Source organism: Myxocyprinus asiaticus, chromosome 33, assembly GCF_019703515.2.
Source record: "Myxocyprinus asiaticus isolate MX2 ecotype Aquarium Trade chromosome 33, UBuf_Myxa_2, whole genome shotgun sequence".
Lineage (NCBI taxonomy): Eukaryota > Metazoa > Chordata > Actinopteri > Cypriniformes > Catostomidae > Myxocyprinus > Myxocyprinus asiaticus.
Window position 1 is genome coordinate 13982226 of NC_059376.1, and position 18962 is coordinate 14001187.

An 18962-nucleotide genomic window follows, 5' to 3' on the forward strand; every position below is an offset into this window, starting at 1 on the left:
TGCTTCTTGTGAATAGCAAACTCAGAGTGTTTGAGTGCTTTCTATAAATCAGAGTAACTCTAACCCACACCTCCAATCTCGTTTCATTAATTGGATGCCAGGTTTGCCAACTCCTGACTCTAATTAGCTTTTGTTGATGTCAATAGCCTAGGGCAGGGGTACTCAATTGGTGGACTCCGGTCCAGATCCAGACAGAAGGACAATTAAATCCGGACCAAGCTCTGAAGCTTTGTGCTAGTTATCAGACACCTGGCTAAGTGATTATGTAAGCATGCGTGTATTCGCCCGCGGAGCAGGAATAAATAGCGTTCAGCACTAGAGAGAAATATTTCTTTCTAGAGCGGGAATAAAGCACATTCAGTGCTACTCACTTTATTCCCTCTCCGCGTGCGTTTCCTCTCTCCCCGCAATAGACATGAGGCACCATATAAAGCCTAATTTACTGTACGTACGAATTGCAGGTGCGGTTATTTTAACAACGGTAGCGGAGACACCGCTACAGATACTGGCATCTTTCGCTTAAACACACTGCAGAAAACAAAAATTAAGTGAAACTATCTTCATCTGTCTGATGTGTGGTTCAGCTAAGCCAGGTTTGTGTGAGGACAATTTAACGTGCCGCCTTAAGACTATAACGTTTTTTCCATCTAAACTTAGCTTCATTAATCAGCATGTTACGAGCCTTTCATAATAAACAGATTTTTGTTCTAATTTTGTGAAAATTAAGCAGAGATGTCATCATGGCAAGGAAAGCCTATTTATCCTTAAATTAATCAAACAGATATTTAATGCCTCACTGTTATGTAAATTGTTTGTTTGTTGTTAGTAGATTCTCACTTTAAGGAAAATATAAAAATGGTCCATTCAGCCTTTTACATTTTTATACATTTTCTCTAAGGGGACACCCCTGAAACCACAGTATTTTATCTGTCAAAAGGCCTTCTATATCCCATACATAGGTATAGATTCTGAATGTAAAAATATTTAAAATAAAATGGACTGCTGTCATTCAGCTTCAAAACAAACTGTTGATCTGATCTTTTAATATTCATTTCCAAGTGCCCTCGACTGATGAAGTCTTGATGAAATATTGTAATCTTTTGGTAGAAAAGATCTCTCAGACCCCACTAGCTGTCTCTGGGCCCGCAGTGTCCTCATCAGGATTGTTTTTTTTTTTCCTTCTTCTTTTTTTTTACAAAGTACTATTGCTGTCAACATGGCAAGTTATAAAAACTATAAAAAAAAATAATTAATAAATAAATAAATACATAATTTCCTAGCCATATAACTACTGACACCATGTAAGCTACATAATATCCGGACCTTTGCTGGGAAGGAAATGTAGAGACTGGACCTCTTGGAACTTTAATTGAGTACCCCTGGCTTAGAGGTTCACATACTTTTTCCAACCTACACTGTGAGTGTTTGAATGATGTTTTCAGTATGTACAAGAACAATACAATAATTTGTGTGTTATTATTTAAAACTGATTGTGTTTGTTCATTGTTTTAACTTCGATGAAGTTCAAACCAAATTTATTGTATTTATTCAATTTTTAATATATTGGTCAAAAACATTTCTAAATGATGCATTACTGAATCTGTCTAATTTAAAATGGGTTTTAAAAAATCCTTTCCAGTAATTACAAACAATTGGGAAGATCATGGAAAAGTAATTGAAATTAATTGGTCAGGGAGACCTGCTTTCTCCTACCTGCTGTTATTTTGTCTGTCTGTGTCATCATCTTTTCTCTCTCAGTATCTACAGAGCTGTACAGGATAATCACATGAATCTACTCAGCACTTCCTCTCAGCTCTCTTTCCTGCTGTTGCTCATGACTAAAGGTCACTGGATTTTAGCGCTGTCTATTCCTTATGCCCTCTCTCATGTTCTCTCTTTTAAATGCCTCTGTAATCTTCTTTTTTTTTAAATATTTGACACTGATTTTGGGCTATTCAGGCAGTAGTTTTTTGCTGTTTGTGTTGGAGCATACTCTTAATGCTGAAGTGTGTAATTTCTAAACCAATAGCAACACCAGGCTGAATTGCAAATACTGTATAATCACCATTTTCAAACAGATGAACTCCTCCTGTCTTGCATTGGTTGTACAAACAGATAGTCCTGCCCCAAGCTCACACCACCGGTTGACCAGTGTTGCTGTTTTGGGCTGAATGGGCCGCTCAAACAGAGGGATGTTTGATAGTGCCACAGAACTAAAGTGTTAAACTTTTAGGTGAAAACAACCTAAAAATGGCTTACTTAGGTGACTTTGTATATTAAAAATGTAGTTCACCTTCAAAATTCTTTTATCATTACTCACCCTCATGCCATCCCAAATGTGGATGACTTTCTTCTGCTGAATATTTTTAGAAGAATATCTCAGCTCTGTAGGTCCTCACAATCCAAGTGAATGGTGATCAAAATTTTGAAGCTCTATAAAGCACATAGGCCTAAAGGCAGAATAAAAGTAATCCATACGACTCCAGTGGTTTAATCCATGGCGTCTGAAGTGATATGATAAGTGTGGGTCAGAAACACGTCAACATTTAATTTATTTTTTACTATCAATTCTCCTCCCCAGTAGGTGGTGATAAATGCACGAAGAATGCGAATTGCCAAAAACACAAGAATAATGTGAAAGTTGAGATTGATTGTTAAAAAGGACTTAAACATTGATCTCTTTCTCACACACACCTATCATATCGCTTCTGAAGGTATGGATTAAACCACTGGAGTCTTATATATTACTTCTATGCTGACTTTATGTGATTTTGGAGCTTTAAAATTTTGGTCACCATTCACTTGCATTGTGAGGACCAACAGAGCTGAGATATTCTTCTAAATATCATAATTTGTGTTCAGCAGAAGAAAGAAAGTCATACATATCTGGGATGGCATGAGGGTGAGTAAATAATGAGAGAAGTTTCATTTTTGGGTGAACTATCACTTTAAGCTGGGATAAAAGAAAGTACTTTAACATCGAAATTTCTTACATCAGCTTTAAGCAACACAATGTCTTGTGTGTGTGCTTGTGTTTTTTCTCAGATTGCTTCTTCCGGAGGATTTCACTGTGTACTCTTATGCCAAAGATGGCTCACTAGTCACGGAGAGACCAAACATGACGGTAAGTCAACAAACTCAATAACTGTTTGTTGTGCATAAAAATCGCCAATCAACCTATGAGCATGTGATACATTGTTTTTCACAAGTGTGAGTCCAGTGGAAATACATTTATGCTGATATTAAAATGTCTGTGTGAATGCACCGGTTCTTACACAGTTGTTTATCGAAGTGTAAAGACAGCAATAGTTTGCTGACGATAGGAAAATGTATAAATACAGATGTGTTGATTAATTCTGTCTACAGCCTTGCAGGGCAAAAAACTCTCTATCTTATAAACTCCAACTAATTTCTTGCTCTTTCAGAATATCACATGCAGCCCAATGTTTATGATCATAAGTGTTGGATGATTTCACTATTTCCACTCACCATTTTTTACTAGATCACCATCAGCCTGTGCTATAAGCTTGAGGATCTGGTTATTTATATTTGGCTTGATGCAGAGCTTTGACACACAGGATATGACTGTGGCCATGGCATAAATACTCTCCTACAGACAGAAAACATTCAGAGCAGCCACTTTATACTAACCAAAAAATAAGCTCTAAAGCTCTGTACTGTAATGATGCTAAATGCGTGGAAATATATGTGCTACTTTTACATTTAAACTAGCTTCATTCGTACCCCAAAAAACCTAAAGGTACTGCTACTCTCACATGTCAATGTATACATTATTTCAACCTCAGCTGGCATAGCCCCGAGTGTTAGCAGATTTTCTATGCACAGAATGACATAGGTGAAGAGAGAACAGCTGCGTTATATCATGCAGTGTTGACTGCTATTGTAATTGGTGCTGTGATGTCTTAGGGTTCCAGCCAAACACTCCCAACACAACATCTGATGCCAAGGGCAGTGGAGCAGTTCTGGGAAGAGCTGCATTATTCACACTAACTGGAATAATGGGGGTTGGTAGATAACAGGGAAAGTTGTCACAAGCCGTGTGATGAGGGGGGCATATGGCATAGTCCTCCACGACACAGTCTATTCATTGGGCGCAGGAGACAGTATTGACAATAGGATAGCACTTTAAAAGAAACTACATTAAAAGCAAGGTTTAACATGTTACAAGTTACATGGACCCTTTTCACAAACTGCCATGATGCATTTCTGCCTTAATTTAGCAAGGTAAATCTAGCAAACGTAATTGTTCAATGTACATCTGTATCACTATATTTTGTGTTGCAATGGCATTAATTTAAAAACCTTGTCACCACTGCTGCAATAGAGGTCCACATACAGCTTCTGAGGGAGTGAGAGTAAATTTGGCATCTTTCTCACTCTTGACTGCCGTAATCCATCAGTCCTTTGTCCTTTGGAAAGTCATGGAATGATGGTGGATTTTTCTTTTGCTGTTGGAGCAAATGGAAATGCAAAGTAATATTTACAGTGGTCTCCAATTTATCTCTATATGCTAGTAGCGAAGTTCACCTTCTGTAGTTTAGTTCCACATTCCAAACTAGGGATGTGCGGAGTGACTTATTTCACTGATGTTTAAATGAAAATTTTGAAGTCGATTAGTCTAAAAAGAAAAGGATCTTGAGAAAACAGTAAAAAAAAAAACAATGTGTGTTTATGCGACCCATTTAAAAAACTTAATCTATTCCAAATCCGATGCTAAATTCCACTGAAAAGAGGCATTTATCTGCGACGTGCTCGCCTTGCATGATCATCATTTTACATTAAATATAAAACATGAAATGCATTCACCTTTAGCAAATACAGGTTTATTTATTGAAAACAATTGACCAATAGAGCTTCCCTAATAGCTTGTTCTAAACTGAATTCTTTAAGTAAAAGTTACTTTACATATTAAAACAGTCAAGACATTGTTGGAAATAATTAACAGGTAGGTTAAGCCAAATCTACGAGAGAAAAAGTGTGCTGAAAAGTTGCGTGTATTTCATGGCGTGCAGTCGTGCATTAGAATATAAGTAACTGTATTCCACTACAGTTACAATTTAAATCATTGGTAATTAGAATATAGTTACATTCAAAAAGTATTTTGATTACTGAAGAGATTACTTTGCATTTTATTGTCATTTGTTTAATATTTAATCCTTTCGGATGGAAAACATTTATACATATAAATGATGCGATCCAAAGTGCATTTAAACAGCGGTGAAACACTTTCTTATGATGTGTTATATTCATACGAGCAGACAGAGAAGAAAGTTTGAAGTAAGTTTGGAGCAGAAGAAATAGAAATAAACCTTGTGTAAATTGTCAGCTTTATGCTAAGTTAAAATGCTATTTCTAGCCATTTTACATGCACGTTACCAGCCACGATCATATTTTTTATCAAGAAAATTCACGCTGGATCATAATTTCTATTTTTTAAGTAAGACCTTTGATATTAGGGCAAAAATCGTATTCTTGATAATAATTTTTGTATTATTTTCCTGTAAAAATATCTAAAAATCCTTAAAACAAGATCAGTTTGATTTATCTTGTTTTAGAAACAACACTGCATAAGATTTGTGTATTTTGTCTTACTGTACTGGCAGAGTTTTTATAGTCAAAATAAGTGAAAAAATCTACCAGTGCTGAAGAAGTAATCCAAAGTATTTAGAATATGTTATTGACCTTGAGTAATCTAACGGAATACGTTACAAATGACATTTTACAGCATGTATTCTGTAATCTGTAGTGGAATACATTTAAAAAGTAACCCTCCCAATCCTGTCAGGACATTACTGATGTAAAAAAACAGCACAATAACTATTTGAAAAAAGTCATTTTTGATCAAATCTAGACAGGCCCCATTTCCAGCAGCCATCACTGCAACACCTTATCCTTGAGTAATCATGCTAAATTGCTAATTTGGTACTAGAAAATCACTTGCCATTATATCAAACACAGCTGAAAGCTCTTTGGTTCATTAAATGAAGCTTAACATTGTCTTTGTGTTTGTTTTTGAGTTGTCACAGTATGCAATAGACTGGCATGTCTTAAGGTCAATTTTAGGTCAAAAATAGCAAAAAAGAAACAGCTTTCTCTAGAAACTCGTCAGTCAATCACTGTTTTGAGGAAAGAAGGTTATACAATGCTTGAAATTGCCAAAAAACTGAAGATTTCATATAAAGGTGTACACTACAGTTTTCAAAGACAAAGAACAACTGACTCTAACAAGGACAGAACGAGATGAGGAAGGCCAGATGTACAACTAAACAAGAGGATAAGTACATCAGAGTCTCTAGTTTGAGAAATAGACACCTCACATGTCCTCAGCTGATAGCTTCATTGAATTCTACCCGCTCAACACCAGTTTCATGTACAACAGTATAGAGAGGACTCAGGGGTGCATGCCTTATGGGAAGAATTGCAAAGATAAAGCCACTTTTGAAACAGAAAAAGAAAAAGAAAAGGGTAGAGTGGGCAAAGAAACACAGACATTGGACAACAGATAATTGGAAAAGAGTGTTATGGATCTTAACCCCATTGAGCTTTTGTGGGATCAGCTAGACTGTAAGGTGCGTGAGAAGTGCCCGACAAGACAGCCACATCTATGGCAATAGCTACAGGAAGTGTGGGGTGAAATGTCACCTGAGTATCTGGACAATCTGACATCTAGAATGGCAAGGATCTGCAAAGCTGTCATTGCTGCACATGGAGGATTTTTTGATGAGAACTCTTTGAAGTAATTTAAGTTTAGTAGTTAAGTAGTTTAAAAAAAATTCAAATTGTAATAGTAATTTTTGACGTTATTAATGTCCTGACTATACATTGTGATCAGCTGAATGCCACTTTGGTGAATAAAAGTACCAATTTCTTTCCATAAGAGAAAAATCTGTACATTATTCCAAACTTTTGGCCGCCAGTGTATATATGCAGAAAATAGTCATATTAGCGGAAGAACAAGTTATTACATTTTATTTAAAGATTACAATGTTTAAAAAAAATGCATGGATGAATCGATCACTTTAAGACCAGTAATCTACGTCAATCCACTACAAACATACATTAAGAAAATAAATGGGGTCAATTTTGTTTTCATGTTATCTTTAACATTTAAGAAGGACAAGTAGGGCAGTTGTGAACATCTCCCCTCAGCAGCAGGAAACCCTTTTTAAAGCTGTTGTCATTGCGTGTCATACCATCACTGCAAAGAAAATACTGTATATTTAGATCATTTTCTAGGTTAAACTCAGTGCCTGGAATAATGTGGTCTTTATTTAAGGTATTTTGAATGCAGTTTCCTTAGTTATTCTACAAGCTGTAATTTGAACAGAATATCATAGCAGCTCATACAGATATATATTCTCAATGCAAACAAAGGTCTATAGATTAATATCGCTTGTAATCCGATGTGGTTCATGCAATCAATGTTTCCCACAGGATTTTGTGAGACTATGGTGGGTGGACCTCGGACCCTCTAAATTTTGTACATTCTAAAGTTAAATGCATCAATCTGGTGCACTTTGAGAGCAAAATTAAGAGGCTAGATCTATGAAGAACTTTGTGCTCTTGTAAACAATTTTGTGTTCTAGTAGTAATTTAATCATAAACACATTGGTTGCATAGATATGAATGGTGATGACACGGCGATAAAGTCACACCCACAAAGCATGGTAAACAAGATGGAGTTTTAACACAGTTCACAAATGGTCAAAACACAAAATCGGCTAGAGCATACATTTTAGCCAGGGATCGACATTAAGCATTGACATGTGCTTTTCCTCCAGACAATTAAATTAGTCATTCACTTGTCAGACTAAAAAAGGGGGTTGGGGGACTGACTGGGAGTGAGAGATGCTGTGCCGAAGCAAGGGCGCAAAACAGAACGTTAGAGATCTTTTATGTTATTATGAGAAGTGTAAAAATATTTTCGGTACATTATGAAACTTTGGCGGGACAAATTAGACTGTGGCGTAGGTAATTAATGGGAAACACTGTGCAATAGCAAGATGGCCATTGGGCAGTATTTCTGGTGTCGGGGTAGGTTTTATCAGGGAGAAGGTGCAGGGCTGTGTAGCTGTCATATGCATAATGGGTAATAAACAAATGGTTGTCATCTCACCTACCCCAGCTTTATTTGTAATCTTTTGTACCCAACCCATGTATCAAGGCATTCAGTCTTTCTTGCCAAGACCATTGTACACAAACACACATACACACAAGCAACACGTGTAACAAGCCAAAAGAGTGTTAGAGGCCTTTAACAGTGGCAGTTTAGTCTGAAGCTGTTTTGCAGACGGGAGAGCGGAATTTGGTACTGAACCTGACACTACTTGTAGGAGGTGGTCTGAGTTCAATTGAAATTGAACTGTGGCATGGTTTGCATGATTGAGAACGCAACCTGTACTAGGGTCCACATTTGTGATACCGCAGGTTGTATGGAAATGCACTGGGGTTTGTCAGAATCTTAAGTGAGTCTAAAACTATAGCAACAATCGCACTCAAAGTTTTGTGTCCATGTCATTAGCAATATCTATACACTAGTGTACATACTCATAAAAGTTTACAGAATTAACTTTTAGTAGATATACACATTTACAGTTTACTCTTTGTCTTACTCTTCTGGGAACATGGACAAAAAATAATGATTCTTCTTGCACTACACAGATTTTTGTCAGACCAGGGGCTATCTAGGCTGACAGTGTAGCTGACTGATTAGCAAGTTGCAAATCATGGTTCATGGCCTTGATGTAGCTACATTTAAAGGGATAGTTCACCCAAAAAGGAAAATTCTCTCATCATTTACTTCAACAGAGCACAAACAAAGATTTTAGAAGAATATCACAGCTCTGTAGGTCTTCACAATGCAAGTGAATGGTGACCAAATCTTTGAATCTCCATAAAGCACATAAAGGCAGCATAAACGTAATCCATTCCATTTTTGTAATCCGTTCTCACCAAAAACTGATTCACTGACTGGATTGATTGATTGAAATTGCCTCTGTTCTTACACATAAATTTATAAATATATACTGTATATAAGTAATAAAGACTGTAATAGTGAACTATGCTGATGTTTTATAAATGATCCCTCGTTTATGTATGTAATACGATTTAATCCATGCTCATGTTTATGAATATCTCAGTGTTGTTGAATCATATATTTACTTAATTTTAATATGTACTGTAATTAAGCTATATTTAGTTATACTTAATTTATTTGTACTTCTTTGTTGAATTTCATACTTAGTCATGAAACTTGACAGTTTGTAATTAATTGTGATAATAAGAATAAAACAAAATCATTTTATGTAAAAAAAAAAATTGCTATGTGGCATTAAGGGGAAATTAAATCTTATTCAACACATATTATTTGCTTACACGTCGCCTTTTTGGGTGTAATCAGAAATGGTTTTAATTGGATTTTAAAGGTCAGTAGAAAATGATGATATGAGACTATAGTGATGTGAAAGTGTGATGATACAGTTCCTTTCTAAAGAACAGGAAACAGCTGCACTGTGATTAATGCCTCCCTTCATCAGCTTCTTTGGTCTGCTCTTCATACAACACTATCGGATGACTTTAGAAGATATGGAATATAGCACAAAAGTAGCTTTATGGATGACTTTATGGTGCTTTTTGTTGGTGTTTTTATTTTTTTATTTTTTATTTTTGGAGCATAACAACTGTTGTCACTATGAGCTGTAATGTGGTGAACACCTGCAAGAAGATCCATAAAATATAACAGTTTTTGCTCCACAGGACTAAACAAGTCAAAGGTTTGGATGGAGCGACATGAGGTTCAGTAATAATGACAGAGTGTAAAAATTTGGCTGAACTATTCCTTTACTTGTGAGCATCTAATTCAGAAGAAGTGGTTGATTTGATCTGTTTTCTGTTCTAACAGACATTAATGGTCTAGCAGACTGGAGTATTAGTCATCTCTATTACTCAGTGTAGAAAGACAGTTTGCCAAAAAGCAGTTTATGAGGAAAGAGCATTAGTGAATTTGTATGTTTATTTTAAAAAGTTTAGTTGCTGCTTCTTGCTGGGGAAATAGACCGTTTAGATGAAAAATATTATAAAGTCCGGGAAGGTTTCACTAGAAACATCCACTTAGAAAGCAGCGGCTGGGAAACAGTGAGTCAGGCAGCCCACAGAGCAGGAAGTCATTTATGATCTCCAGTAGGATTCCTACAGGAAGTCTATGTGCTTTATGATTCTTATCATGCCATCATCAGCCTCCATCCTTGATCAAATGAATTGTCCCTGTAGATCATTGTGTGGTGTATGGAATAAATATAAAGGCATTAATTGTGTAAGACTATCAAGATTCTGCCCAACGGTAGACTACATTTTTTTTTTCTCTTTGCGTCATCTCATTTAGTAATAAACCTACAAACACACAAACAGTATGCTTCGAGAGCAGAACCCTCTACTGTTCACTTTACTAACTGACTGAAACTATTGCACTGACAGTTTGACAGCAACTGCTTATAGAGCTAAGCAGTACTCAAATCAAACATCACCAAAAGTGAGAGTCCATCCTCAACCGAAGAACAAGCGCTAATCTTTACCACAATGGTAACTCCAAAAACTCCAGCCTAACAATTTTTTTTTCTTTTTTGTAAATGGCAATATAACACAACATTAAACATGAACAAATCTCCTATTCTTAACTTACTCAAAAATGCATAAAAAAACACTTAGTTTCAACATTTGTTACCCCATCTAGTCACCTGCAAAGCATGTTGGGAAATGGAAATCTTTTTCATTTCATCAATGCTACAAAAAGTATTCATGTAGTGCTAACTCAAATTGATTGAGTAAACTTCATTTTTACAAATTTAATTGAATAGAACATAATGAAATCAAGTTAAGACCAAATGTTCTAGAATTGTGCTGCATTGTTTCATTTTAATTAAGTAAACTGAACAACCTGCAAAAATCCTTTCTTTGAGTGTACACCAATGAAACCATGACCAACAGTCCAGTGCTGATACACATTGATATGCATTCAAATAAGTGATCGACTGGGCTGATTAATTTTGGGCCCTATTTAATTATCGGCATTAGTCAATAACTGTGTCTGATTTGCTGATTAACAGTGGTCGTTCCTCCTTGTGTCAGTTCCAAAATCTACCAACAGCCTTGTCAATGCACATTTTCGAATTTTCAAATATTTTAGTGAAATTTGAGCAAAAATTGTGCAAGATCAGATCTAAACTTTTTACTTCTGCAATTTTGTGTACATCTTATTTGCTATCAGAAAATTCTGTTATTTATTACAGGATTATATTTGTCATCTGTCACTTTATTGTTCTCTAGATAATGGCAAAAGAGTATTGACCATTTAAAAGTACATATCGGCCAACCACTAATGCTGATATTTGTTTTGCTTTTTTGAAATAGTAATTATAAAAAAGAATAAGCAACTAGATAATGACTGTTGTAACGGATGTTGTCAGTTGGAACTATACTGATTGTATCTGATTGCATGTCTATCTACATTTGCTCAAAACATGTTACTAATTAAACGTGACAGCATTTAAATGCTCCAAGAGTGTATATAAAGCAAGCAATGAAACGACCCATTATTAGATACTTTAATACTTACCAACAACAGCACAGATGTTAACAACAATTCATTGCACAGAAAGAAAGATTTTGTGGAGACAACACCACGTTTTTGGTATACAAAGGCATTTTGATACAAAGACAAATAGTGTACTGCAAGTCACGGCATTTTTAGTAATATTTGGCGAAGAAAACACTTAATCCTTAAAGTTGCTTATTTAAAAAGGTGATACAAAGGAAAACATGCCACGTTAGATGTTATATTCGATATATATGAACTCGTATTAGATTAAATGCAAAGGCAAAAGATGTGTAATATATAATGAAGACAATCCACGTAAGATCAGAGAGTGTTTTTAAAGGGGATGCGAGGCAGTGATGCAGCAATATCATTTACATGTTAAGAGAACCCAAATAAGGAAAAACATTTGATGGTTAAAACAGTTTCAAGGCATTTGATGGTTAAAACAGCTTTCTGTGCTTTAGCGCCACCTGTTGTGCTGGCTTTGGTAACTGCAGCAGCTCCTGACACATGATCCAAAGCTCATATTTTATTAGTCGGGGCATTTCATTGCCCAGCGATGAAAGTAAAAATGAAAAAAGAATTGCTTTGTTAGAGCACGTTTCAGCGCTAATGTTCGCTCCAGGTGAGAATAGCTGGTTAGGAATCCATTGTTTCAATTCAAAATGTTAATCTCGGTGAGAAATCGCGACAAAAATTCGCCTTTGGTGTGTAAAGGCTTCTAAACTGACATGAATTTGAGTTTGTGAAGTCCCTTTAAATCCCTGTAAATCAGCTTAGCCCAGTATTACCAGAGCCCCTCAGCACAGGATGATGTCTTACTGACAGTTCACATGGTTATATAATCTGTTTGGTTGTACTGTAGGTGAAACACAGAAAACTGTAACAACCAAAGCAGCAAATGTTTCACAGTAAAGCTGTCAGACCTTTAAACTAGGATTCGGTCCTTGACCAAAACAGTCTTTGGGCTGAACTTTGGTTTTGAATTGCAAGAAAGTTGCTGTTTGTTGTTCAAAGCTTTGAGATCACATTCTTTTCTTAAAGGGATAGTTCACCCAAAAATCAAATTCTCTCATCATTTACTCACACTCATGCCATCCCAGATGTGCATGACTTTCTTTCTTCTGTGGAACACAAATGAAGATTTTTAGAAGAATATTTCAGCTCTGTAGGTCCATACAATGCATGCAAATGGTGACCAGATCTCAGAAGGTCCAAAAAGCACATAAAGGCAGCATAAAAGTAATCAGTAAGACTCCAGTGGTTTAATAGATGTCTTCAGAAGAAACATCAATATTTAAATCCTTTTTTTTTTACTGTAAATCAGCAGTTTCACTTTCACATTCTTTTTCTTTAGTTTTTGGCGATTCACATTCTTATGCATATCACCACCTACTGGTCTGGGCTCATCAAAGGTGGAGATTTATAGTGAAAAAGGACTTAATATTGATCTTTTTCTCACCCATACCTATTATATCGATTCTGAAGACATTAACCACAGGAGTCTTATAGATTATTTTTATGCTGCCTTTATGTTCTTTTTTGGAATTTTAAAATTTTAGTAACCATTCAATATGTATGGTCCAACAGAGCTGAAATATTCTTCGAAAAATCTTCATTTGTGTTTTGCAGGAGAAAGAAAGTCACACAAATCTGGGATGGCATGAGAGAATTTTAATTTTTGGGTGAACTATCCCTTTAATAGAATTTGTTGTGACTTCTTTGTTGTGAAGTCTCTCTCTCTCTCTCTCTCTCTCTCTATCTCTCTCTCTCTCTTTCATCAGGGTCACTGTCATTACCGAGGTTACATAGAGGATGTGGAGGGCTCTTCTGCAGCACTCAGTCTGTGCTCTGGGTTAAGGTAATATCTGCCTCCACCACACTGAAGCTTTAAACTGATTGAGTGTTAAAATGTTAAGTTAGTGTCTAACTGTGAAACCATTAAAGCATATTAAGGACAACATGAAATCAAAATGGAAAATTCTTAATAAATGTCTCTGGAGCTATTGTGTGGCAGTTAGTGTACTGTCAAGTGGAGCTGTGGTGCTCATCAGTTTTGGGTAATTTACTCTAAAAAAAAAAAAAAAAAAGTAATTAATTATTAATGACTAATTAAATCTTCTACAGTGTGATTAGATTACTGTACTAATTACTCTGTCTGAAATGTAATTGCATTACTTATTTCTAATTACTTTCTAAAACCCTTATCAACCTCGACCAGATGAAAAATACAAGGACAGACGTGAAACTGCTCTTTTAATTCTTTCAAATAAATCATATAAAATCAAATAAATTATTCATGAACTGGCCAAAGAATTTAAGGGGGCAGCGTTAAATTATAAAACATATATTTTAACGTTAGATGTTAAATTTTGATTTTAAACTCATTATTGTTTTATGTAGAATTGTTCTAGAGTCTATACAGTATTTAACACAATTACATCAGAAGTAACTGTAATTAAATTACTGAAAAATTAAGAGTAATCCCTTACTTTTTTAATGAAAATGTAATTTAATTACAGTAATTAATTACTTAGTAATGCATTACACCCAACGCTGGTGCCCGTTATAGATGTCGTGAATTCGAATGGGGTTCTCAGCATGTCCTTACCTGTCCCCTTTCTATAATGTTCTCAATAAATCAGTAAAATGTAATTAAAATAAATAAATGTCCCTTGAACCGACCTCTGAACCGACTTTTATTAGACAATGAAATCTTAGCTTAACTTTGCATGATCCTATCACGTTCTGAAGGAAAAAATAAAGTCCAGCCCTACACTATTTCCTACACTGTTTCACTCGGAAGGATGGCCCTATATAGAAATTAAATGTCGAATGCCATTTTGTTAGAATCCTTAAAGTACAAAATCCTTCTGCACTATTTATATTCACTAAGATGATTCCTTACAGATAATAACAGGTTGGTTCTTAAAGTTTGTTGTAGGTTGTAGTTTGTAGTGCTTGCTTAAGTTTTATATGTGTGTGCACATGTTGTGTTTTAGGGGTGTAATCCACACAGAGGGTACCAGTTTTGGCATCGAACCATTGGAAGGATCCTCAAGTAATGAGCACTTGGTGTATCGTTTGAAGAATGTCAAGACAGAACCTCTCACATGTGGGATGCCTCACTCTCATAACCATGACGACGAAGCATCACCAAGGCAACCTTCGGATAGCTATGTCCATAACATTACATTTGACCAAGCTGGTAGCCATCAAACCAGGGTGAGTCACCCCAAATCACAATAACAACGTTCACAATTACAGAAGCTCTCGAATGTAGCAAATTATCAGTTAATATTCTGCAAAAAGAAACATGTTTGTGCATGCATGCAATGCACAGGTGTATACTGAAGAAGTGTTTGTGCATGGTAGTGTACATTGATGTCATTGGCGCATGTACATTATAAAATGGATAGTTCCACAATTGGTTGAGCCACATTTATAGCCGATATACACACACATGTGACAGCTCATTAGTTGAATTCTATTTTAATGTGTCAAGTTACTACACATACTATCAAAATGGTTGATTGCTTGGCAACCGTAAACAGCCTACAGTTATGCTATTGAACTATATTATTTGTTGGGAGATTTGTTTGTTGTGATTATTTTTAATATTAATGTATTTATTTATTGATCATTTGTGTCTTTTATAATATTGCTATTGACCTTCTCTTCAAACAGCGAAAGAGGGCAGTGCTGCACCAGACTCACTATGTGGAACTGCTGTTGGTGGTGGACAATGAAAGAGTAAGTCTACTTGAATCTTCAGAATCGAAACCATGTTTTCTTTTTCGGTACATTTATTTGCAGTGATTAATAATTTTTGGTTGTATGATGGCTGTGCTACACTCAAGAATGTGTCAGCCAGTAGCTCTTAAACTGAGAGCAGCTGGTGTGAGAGCATTCTGTGGAAATTATTTTTTTTTGAACATTTGGATATGTATGGGTTGAAAATGTGTGATTGTCCCTGACTGGTTAACTTTAGCAGCCATCAGAGAACTGTGTCGCTAGGGATGGAAACCGTAAGGAATTTAATGATTCTGATTCAAATTCCAATTGCTATTAATGATTCTGCATATTTTGTGCTGTAGATTATGATGAAAAGGTTCATTAGAGTCATTTGTTCAGTAATTGAACTACACTGGATGCGCTGTGTTTTGTGCTGTAGATTCAAATGAACCGGTTCATTAGAGTCATTTGTTCAGTAATTGAACTACACTAAATGCGCTGTGTTTTGTGCTGTAGATACAAATGAACTGGTTCATTAGAGTCATTTGCTTGGGTATCAAACTACATTGTACGCGCTGTGTTTTATGCTGTAGATTCAAATGAACCAGTTCATTAGAGTCATTTGTTCGGGAATCAAACTATACTGAACGCGCTGTGTGTTTTATGCTGTAGAGTTAAATGAATTGGTTCATTAGAGTCATTTATTCGGGAATCGAACTACACTAAACGTGCTGTGTGTTTTGGGCTGTAGATTCAAATGAACCAGTGTATTAGAGTCATTTGTTCTGGAATCAAACTACACTGGATGCTCTATGTTTCAAGCTGTTGATGCAGTAAAGTGGCAGCTGTGCCGCTGAATTGCGCTGCATGTAACACTGTCAGAGTATTTTAATACAGTGTTCAGTCCGCATAGGTAGAAAATGAATGAAACTGAAAGTCATGAAAATCATACGGTTGTCCGCATACTGAAACCCTTCCTGTTTTTTTTTAATTTTCTCTCCTTTCCACAGTTCAATTACAAAAACAGGAATCAGACAGCAGTTCGTGAGGAGATGGTTCAAATCGCTAACTATGTTGACAGTGTAAGTTTGCCTGTATTTATTTTTAGATGGATACAAAAACTTTAATGTGTACCACTGAACAGTGACTATGAAGAGGTGCAGTGATTCCCTCTCTCTTTTTCCTGCTCTCCTGTAGATGTATATAGCACTGAATATTCGTATAGTGTTGGTGGGGTTGGAGATCTGGTCCCTGCAGAACCCCATTAGTACAGACGGCAGTGCAGGAGAGGTGCTGGGCCGCTTCACTCAGTGGAGAGAGAAAGAACTGGCCAACCGTCTTCGCCATGACAGTGCTCAGCTCATCCTGTAAGTGCCTTTATATATATTACAATTTATGTCAGGTTTAAAAAGTGCTTTTGAGTGTTTCAGGTAAAGATCATTACTTGGGTGCTGATTCATGTTTCAATGCGCATCTTTAATTGTGTGGGTTTTATAAAATAACACGCTTTTGTGCCATTTGTGATACATTTTAAGGTGTTAGGGTTATATTTTTCTTTAAAGGGTCAATTTATTTCTCTCTTATTTCAGATGACCAATACGAATCCAGTTTTTCACTAGATGTGTCCCTTTAAATTTGTTATATTTATTGTTCTTTTGAATAATGATTCACAGCTATTGCTTTAGAAATGGATTGTCTGATTCTCTCTATCTGTCTCTCTCTCTTTTTACAGAAAGAAGGGCTTTGGTTCAACAGCAGGCATGGCTTTCGTTGGTGCGGCTTGTTCCAGAAGTCATGGAAGTGGAATTAATGCTGTATGATGCCTCTGATTTGCTCCTCATATGCTAAAGATACTCACACATTCTGTTTGCCAATGTCTACTGCACAGTGATTTCACGTTCACCAGTATCTAAATCTCTGTATGTGTGTTCTCCCCCTCAGTTCACCAGTGATGATGTGATGTCATTCTCCTCCATCGTGGCTCATGAGCTGGGTCACAATCTTGGGATGAACCATGATGATGACCGAAACTGTAAATGTGATGTCACAAAATGCATCATGAGCTCAGGGGCAAGGTGAGTGTTTGTATGTGTCATTAACAGGGATGGGCCATGATGGTCACCTGGTCGTCCAACAGCTGATTAGTCGATAAGTGAGGTTGTATCTATATTTCTTATTATATATAGTTCTGATATTTTATGTGGCAGTTTTTTAATTGACATGCTGACAGCATGCTGTGCTGTTGCTTTTAGACAGTTTGCTCCATAAAACCATCTCTTTAAATCACTGCTGCTACAGCCATCTCATAGACAGAAATATTATACTGTATATAACACAAGAAATTATATTTTATATGAACAATAAGGTTAAAGAGATTACTGAAAATGTAATAGAGTACTATACAGTACATTTGACTAATGTGCTGTTAGAATTACATTTTGAATTATTCCATGTTCAATTATCCCTCCTGTCTCTCAGTGGTTCTCGCAACTTTAGCAGCTGTAGTGCTGATGACTTTGAGAAGATGATCTTGAGCTCAGGTGGCCGTTGTCTGCTGAACATACCACGGCCAGACGAGGCATACAGCGCCCCCTTCTGCGGGAACAAGCTGGTGGACGTGGGCGAGGAGTGTGACTGCGGATCAGAAGAAGTGAGTTGTCTCATTCCAGATCAGTTATGTGGTAAAATTTGTTTCCCAGAGGAAAACTGTATTGCTCATAGGTTGCTCTGTCATACTTCAGGAGACTTAATGGAGTCCCAGTTATTTTTAATCTAAATATCAACTTCTAATGTTTCTCTTAAATTTCTTTACGTACAGTTAGAATATAGAGTATTTGAAATTAATTTGATTTGCTCGCATACGTTGATCTTCAAGGAATTTGATGAGAAGTGTTTGCGTTTAAGCAGAGTTTGTGACATTGTTGAGATCTCTTCTGAAGCTCAAGAGGAGACACATGTGAGATTACTATGGTAAAGGTCAATGCTGAGTTGATTTTGGTTGTTGTTTATGAAGGTTGTTTATGTGAATGTTTCAGGAGTGCGAGAAGGACCCGTGCTGTGAACCGAAGACGTGTAAGCTGAGGTCGGGTGCTCAGTGTGCGTACGGAGTCTGCTGCAAACACTGCAGGGTAATTTTCCTAACACTTGCGCTCTGTTCCAAAATCCATTGAGCTGTCTACCTAGGCAAAATTGTTATACATCATAGACTCACAAAGGCTGTTTCAAACATAATTATGCTGCCTGCTAAGTTTCTTCATTTTCCCCAAAATCAAAGATAGCAGAGAATGTGTCCTTCTTAGTCTATCACCTTGGATGAAGCTAAGTTGAAAGAAATGCCAGTTTTAAATATAACAATATTTATTCAGTACGAAAAAATGTTTACAGATAATAGTTTAATCTAATTAACAATGCAACATGTCTCCAAATATTTGTATTTTTTATAGAGCATTCGTAATTAACACATTAATGCAGGTTTCCCAAATGGGGGTTAGCGAACCCCTGGGGGTTCATGAGGGAACTCCAGGGGGTTCGTGAGAGAGTGACGATACAGAGAAAATATTTCCGTCTTTTACCGATTTTTGAAAACATTGACGTATAATTCCAAATGTTGTCC

At 36.3% G+C, this 18962-nt stretch overlaps 1 protein-coding gene across 6 annotated transcripts in view; it reads left to right on the plus strand.

Annotated features, from left to right (window-relative positions):
• adam9 (ADAM metallopeptidase domain 9) overlaps positions 1 to 18962 on the plus strand; it is a 51095-nt gene that overhangs the window by 17770 nt on the left and 14363 nt on the right. For 2 of the 6 annotated variants that reach the window (XM_051669854.1, XM_051669855.1), the window contains exons 4-13: positions 3046 to 3124; positions 13399 to 13475; positions 14617 to 14839; positions 15302 to 15367; positions 16360 to 16431; positions 16547 to 16716; positions 17082 to 17163; positions 17291 to 17424; positions 17828 to 17999; positions 18385 to 18477. In XM_051669854.1, the coding sequence (XP_051525814.1) occupies positions 3046 to 3124; positions 13399 to 13475; positions 14617 to 14839; positions 15302 to 15367; positions 16360 to 16431; positions 16547 to 16716; positions 17082 to 17163; positions 17291 to 17424; positions 17828 to 17999; positions 18385 to 18477 (1168 nt within the window). Of the gene's footprint in view, positions 1 to 1758; positions 1845 to 2098; positions 2234 to 3045; positions 3125 to 13398; positions 13476 to 14616; positions 14840 to 15301; positions 15368 to 16359; positions 16432 to 16546; positions 16717 to 17081; positions 17164 to 17290; positions 17425 to 17827; positions 18000 to 18384; positions 18478 to 18962 lie in introns of those variants that run through there. The other 4 variants (XM_051669856.1, XM_051669860.1, XM_051669857.1 and 1 more) reach the window with 4 other exon arrangements.